Below are 6000 nucleotides of genomic sequence, written 5' to 3' on the forward strand. Positions count from 1 at the left end.
GGGACTGTGACAACTTCCCTGTGGTTCTTATTCTAGTGCCCAGCCACCCTCTGGCTGAAAAAACTTCTGATATCCAGTCTAAACCTCCCCTGACTCATCTTCATGCTGTTCTTCAGATGATGAAATTAATTTCAAGTAGAGGATTGCCCTTTAAACCCACATCCATTTGGGTAAATGCAGAGATGTCGGCTGTGACGCAGAGTTCCCTGAGCCTCAGTTATCTGGGAGGCTGGAAGAGAGGCCAGGGCAAGTCTCATGGAATGTTTGCCCTTTTCCATACTCATGCTTTTCCATACTCGGCTGCTTGCCCGGATGGAGCTCCGGGCTGTCCTTGCCATCTGAGCAGGAGCTGCTTGACAAGGTCCTTGCCCTGCCTAACAGCTCTTGCAAATTAATGTTCTGGTGAGGAGCAGTGTTACCCACCAGCTACAGAGCTCTGTCCAAACTCCTGTTCACTCTCATCCCCTGAGTAGAGGCCAGGCAAACTGGCACTGAATTGCTGTTTCAGTTCGGATCCTGGGAGTCTCCCTCAAGGATTTCCCTGATAAAAGCATGACATATGTGTCTATAGGAGAGTGGGGAGTTCTCCTTAGCTGAACTCCATGTGGGAGCAGCCCCCCAGCCAGAGAAGAGACTGGCAGAAATCCAGCTGTAACACAGGAGCTGGTGCAAAAATTTTGCAGAGAGAAAGTGCATTTGTGTCTGTAAGAATTGCAGCAGCAAAACTTGATCTTTTTTTCTACTTTGGTGTTCTCCCTGCTCCTTCACCTCAGAGCATCTTGACCACAGCATTTCTCATCTCCTCAGACTTACCAACAGTATAGAAAGGTCTGGAAATCCTTGCTGCTGCAGATGCTGCCTCAGCCCTGCCAGCATTGGCAATGTAAAGGAATCTTACACGGGGGAAGCCGTGGCTGTGGCTGTCTCTGTTGGACACAGATACTCTGACAGGCTCATTACAAGGAAAGGCTGAGAGGCAGATTGCTCCTTCCTGCTGCAATCAGACAGGAATTGAATTAAATCATATCTACAGCAATGGTGGGAAGTTTTTGAAATTGTAAAGTTATAGAATGGCTGGTTTAAATTGGAAGGGATCTTAACGAGCATCTTGTTCCACCCCCTCCCCCCATCCCTGCTTTGGGCAGGGACATCCTTCCACTAGATCAAGTTGCTCAGAAATCCATCCAACCTGAATTTGAACACTTGCAGGGATGAGGTATCCACAGCTTCTCTGGCCAACCTGTGCCAGTGCCTTATCACACACAAATAGTGAGGAATTTTCTTTCTAATATTTCATCTAACTCTCTTCCAGTTTAAACCATTGCCCGTTGTCCTGTCACTATATTCCCTTGTACAAAGTCCCTCTCCAGCTCTCTTGTAGCTCCTTTAGGCACTAAAGGAAGAGGCTCTAAGGTCTCTCTGAAACCTTCTGTTCTCCAGGTTGAACAGCCTCACCTCTCAGCCTGTCTCCATAGCAGAGGTGCCCCAGCCCTCTGATCATCCTTATGTCCTTCCTCTGGACTTGCTCCAACAGATCCATGTCTTCCTTATCCTGTGAGCTCAGGGGTTGGAGGCAGCTCTGCAGGTGGGGTCTCACCTGAGCAGGGCAGAGGGGCAGAATTCCCCCTCCCCTGCTGCCCACGGTGCTTTGGATGCAGCCCAGGACACTTTTGGCTTTTTGGGCTGTCAGTACACACGGCCAGCTCATATCCAGCCTCCCATCCACCAACACCCCTGAGCTCTTCTCCTCAGAGCTGCTCTCAATCCCCCAGCTTGTGTTTGTGCTTGGAATTTCCCCGACCCATGTGCAGGACCTTGCACTTGGCCTTGAGAACTTCTGTGCTCATGTACACAGGCACAGCTGTAAACAGTGTGCTGGCAATAAATCTTGCATTCAGGTGGCATGGGGATGGTGTGGCCACGTGTAAACTGAGTTCACACAACTCAGAGCCAATTGTGGATAAGCTGTTCAGCCTTGATGTAATGCAATTACTTAAACACTGCTGTAGGGGACAGTTCATCTGAGAGCCTGGTGCTAATGACAGATGTGACTAAAATCCGTCCACGTTATCAGCTGCCTTTTGTCAGTGAGTGAAAGCCCGTGACATCAAACTGAGCTGGCAAGCTTGCAGGACGTCAGCAAACTCCAGCAGTTTCAACACCTTGGTAAAATTACATCAGTGCCTTATGATGGTGGTAGGTTTGTGCTATGCCTGTGATCCTGGCTGAGGCAAGCAGCTTAATTTCTCCCCCTCTTCTCCAGGAATAATGGTGATAGTTTTGAAATTGTAGTTGGAGATGTGTGTGCTGGTGGTTGGGAGGATGTGATGTACTGATTTGATTACAGCTTAAGGATTTTTTGATCTTGTACAAACAAAATGTTACTCAGCTAGTGTAGAAATGACTAAATGTGGAAGCTGTTGACATAAATATAATGCTGAATAATGAAGATTCCTTACATTTCTCTGAGTGCTTTGTAGACATGGCTTTTAGAAAACGTCCCTAATGATATTGGAGACAAAAGAAACATTTCTCTGGTATTTTTTTTAAATCCCCTTAGGAAACATGATTATCCTCAATAAGTAGTATTCTCAAAACCACATGTAATCCTCAGGGAGCGTATTTTAAGGCATATGTAGTTATTTAACTCAGAACATCTCAGAATACATTCAAAACAATGGCAATCTGAGGTTGAATGTGTATTAAGTCATCTTCTGGTGCAGGATCATTTCCTTCCTTTGCTGGATGCCCCTGTGCCTAATCTGTTCTTCATTTGAATGACTCAAGCTGTTGAGCTTCCCTGGCTGCTGCTGGAAATTCTTCCTAGAACCTCCCTGCTTTTACTGGAAAACATTCTTGTTTGTCAAGCTGGAAATAATTTCCTGATCTCCTCCAGATCTTCATTTTCTTGGCTCCCCTGCTAAGGCTTCCCCTGATCAATTCTTTAATTTCTACAGCCTTTAAACACTTGCAGATAATACTAATATTGATTCCTGTAACAGTATTAATAACAAAGCTCTTTTCATCTTACATATATGAAGTTTCCCAGCAGTACTGCAAGCCATTAAAAAGTATTAGTGGCTTTATTTCATGGAGGAATAATGTCACACAGAGGAAGATTGTAAATGAGCTACAATAGATTTCACTCCCCAAAGCTTCCTTCTTGTTACCTATTTGGGCTGTATTTTGTGGCTGCTATTTCCAATGAAAAAGTGTAGAATAATACTAAGAACAGAAAAAGGGGGAGGTGATCTGCGCAGTTTTTGAACAATATATAAGGCAAAAAAAAAAGGCATTAAAAATATACAATGTGGAAGGCATGGAGGCAAAACAGGAAGGCAAGGGAGGAAAAAATTCGAGGCTTTTAGTCGAATTTTGATTAGGTCAGAATAAGTCTGAAAACCAAAACTTGTACCCAGTTTTTTTCAAAAGGATTCACTGAAGTGTTGCTGGCCAGGAAATGGGGCATGAAGTCTTTCTATGAGGCTGAGCTGTAGCATTTCCCCAGGAGTTACAACTGCTGATCACTCAGAAAGTTGCACCCGCTGGTACTGCTGGAGGTGATGATGGAGAGAGACTCCTTAGAGCCCTCAGCCTTCATGTCAGCAATAAGAGTGGCTGTGCCATGGCTGTGCAGCACTAATCACAGGGATTTTATTGATTTGTCATGTTTAAAATTGTCCAGCATGCCCGACAGCTAGGATTCTCATTGCACAGAAAAGGAGAAAATGCACGTTATATTTTGGGTTTGGACAATACCTGTGCCCTCAGATTATACCCCACTCTGCTGGTTTTCCAGGAGAAAGTGGAACTCCTTTCTTAAAAGGTTTGTACTAGGTTATTTCCATTTATGATGGAAAATGGGGGAAGAGAGAGAGTGAGTGCCTGGCTTTTGGGTGTAGATCAGATGTCACAGTCTTTAATATTTTTCTTCAGACTTGTGCTGTTGGGAATTACTTAAAAATCCCCATCTCAGCAGTGAGTTTCATGCTGAGATCCAGTCTTCTTCAGTGTCCATCACATCCTGTTCTCTGCCCCCCTGGGTGCTTTCAACCCTTATGCTTTAATAAATAATTCTCCTCAGTCCTTTTTCAGGTCACCAGTGTTACATGTGAAAAAAGCCAGGAAAGGAAAGAGCTTGCCTCAGCCCCACCAAATACCTCCTCCAATCTCAGTGCACTCTGGTTCATCACTGCACTGGTTTTATGCTCCTTCAGTGAGATTTTGGTCTCTCTGGTGATTTTGTGCTCAAAGTGATCTGAATTAATTTTCTCAACCTTTCTGCACAACCCTTTATCAAAAGCTTGCTGAAGACTAGGTATGCTAATGAAAAACACGTTAAAAATGCATGGGCACGTGGGACAAATAACTGCTTCAGCTATAAAAATATATTAGGTGTTTTCATTTGGAATATGCAGAATAGGGAAGTCTTTCTACCAAATGCTTTTTATGAAGCTGTAAACCACTAAATGCAAATGGGCCATTGCAAATGATTAAAATGTAATGCTCCTAATGTTTCAGTAATTAAAAATGCATCCTGTGTTCTTAGCAGTGGAGTTATTACAGGTCTTCCTGGCTTAAGTCAGTCAAAGGTCTTTGCTGCATTTCCCTGGCACATTCCTGAACAGCAGTGCTTCAATACCCATTTCAATTTCGTGCAGACTGAATTAAACACTTGCAAGGTTGATATGTGATTGCTAGAATGTTTTATAAAGATTAATATTTCATTGAGCTTTGAAGAAATCTGAAGCCTCATATAAAAAGAAATTAAAGAAAAGCCTGGTGATTTACTGCAAATTTGATTTGTTAGTCTGTTTGTTTTTAAGTCTGAATAATCATGGGATACAGTTTGTTCTGCTCTTAAATTGGATTGCATCCAACAGTACATCCTGGGTACTGACTGGATAAATTCAGGTTGATAAATTCCCTGCTTTACAGCAGTTTCAACATTTGAAACACAAGAGGAAGGTTCCTGGTTATCTCTCCCTCGCAAACAGAAGCTGCTGAGGGAGGGCAAAAACGTGTTTTTCAGGTACCTCCTAGAGCCAGCCAGCCAGCAGCAAACGGCACCGGCACCAGGGAATTACACCACTTCCCTTATTCCCTGTCTGCCTGGTGGATCCTTTCAGACTGGCTTCTAACAAGCTCTGGATGCTTTTCTTCCCTGCTTTTAGACCCGGACACAGAGGTTTGCCTGCACGCCCTGCGGCTGCTGCAGTCGGTGCTGCTGGAGCCAGAGGTGCTGGCCAGGTCGGGCGCCGAGGTGCGCGAGACGCTGCCCTTGCAGCGCATCTTCGCTCTGTCCCAGAGCCGGCACGCAGAGCTGCAGGCCCTCGCCAAAGAACTCCTCGAGGACCTTAAAATGTTTGACTGCCAAGCATAGAAGAGCTCTACGACACCAGATGCTCGTGTATTTCCCGTATTTTTATGCTGCAAGTGTTGTTGGAGATGGGCTTGATTGAAAAAGAAAAAAATTCTGTTTAAGTTCCGGTGACAAAATCCGTTGTGGGAATTTGAATTAACCCAAGGAAAAGCGTACTTGAGTTTTAGGTGCCCAAATGAAACCTTGGGTGGTCTGGTAGAGATGGGACAGGTTTATATTCTTTGAGCAGAATTTTATTGATAATGGGTTTCCAAAATGGTCTGTGGTTGTGTTGTGTATTTGCTGTCTAGATGGGATAAAATAGTCTCATTCCTTGATAACAGTTCATTGCAGCGGTAAATAATCCTTTTGGTCCATCCTTTAGAATTACTGTACTGTGAGGAAAACTCTGTTGCCTTTCATAACTCTTTTGTGTCAGAATGCACCCCAAGTTCCAGTTTTATTGTTGTTATTTCTCACCTCTTTCTATTGTAATAAAAGAAAACTGAAATTCTGTAGCATGTAACAGATTCTGCCTTCAAAATTTGTATTCAGATTCACTCTTAACTGCAAGTCAAGCTGGTCTGTGGCTGCCAGGCATGCTAGAAACTGGGCTGTTGTTTTTAGACAAGCCCTGA

The 6000-nt window shown here is 44.0% G+C and overlaps 1 protein-coding gene across 1 annotated transcript in view; it reads left to right on the forward strand.

The window, feature by feature from the left end:
- The window catches only part of HSF2BP (heat shock transcription factor 2 binding protein), a 29858-nt gene extending 24475 nt beyond the window's left edge, over positions 1-5383 (forward strand). Inside the window, exon 8 of the mRNA XM_062488150.1 lies at positions 5175-5383. Within this exon, the coding sequence (XP_062344134.1) occupies positions 5175-5383 (209 nt within the window). The remainder of the gene's footprint in view (positions 1-5174) is intronic.
- Positions 5384-6000: the final 617 nt, after the last annotated feature.

The sequence above is a fragment of the Cinclus cinclus genome, chromosome 2, assembly GCF_963662255.1.
Source record: "Cinclus cinclus chromosome 2, bCinCin1.1, whole genome shotgun sequence".
Classification (NCBI taxonomy): Eukaryota; Metazoa; Chordata; class Aves; order Passeriformes; family Cinclidae; genus Cinclus; species Cinclus cinclus.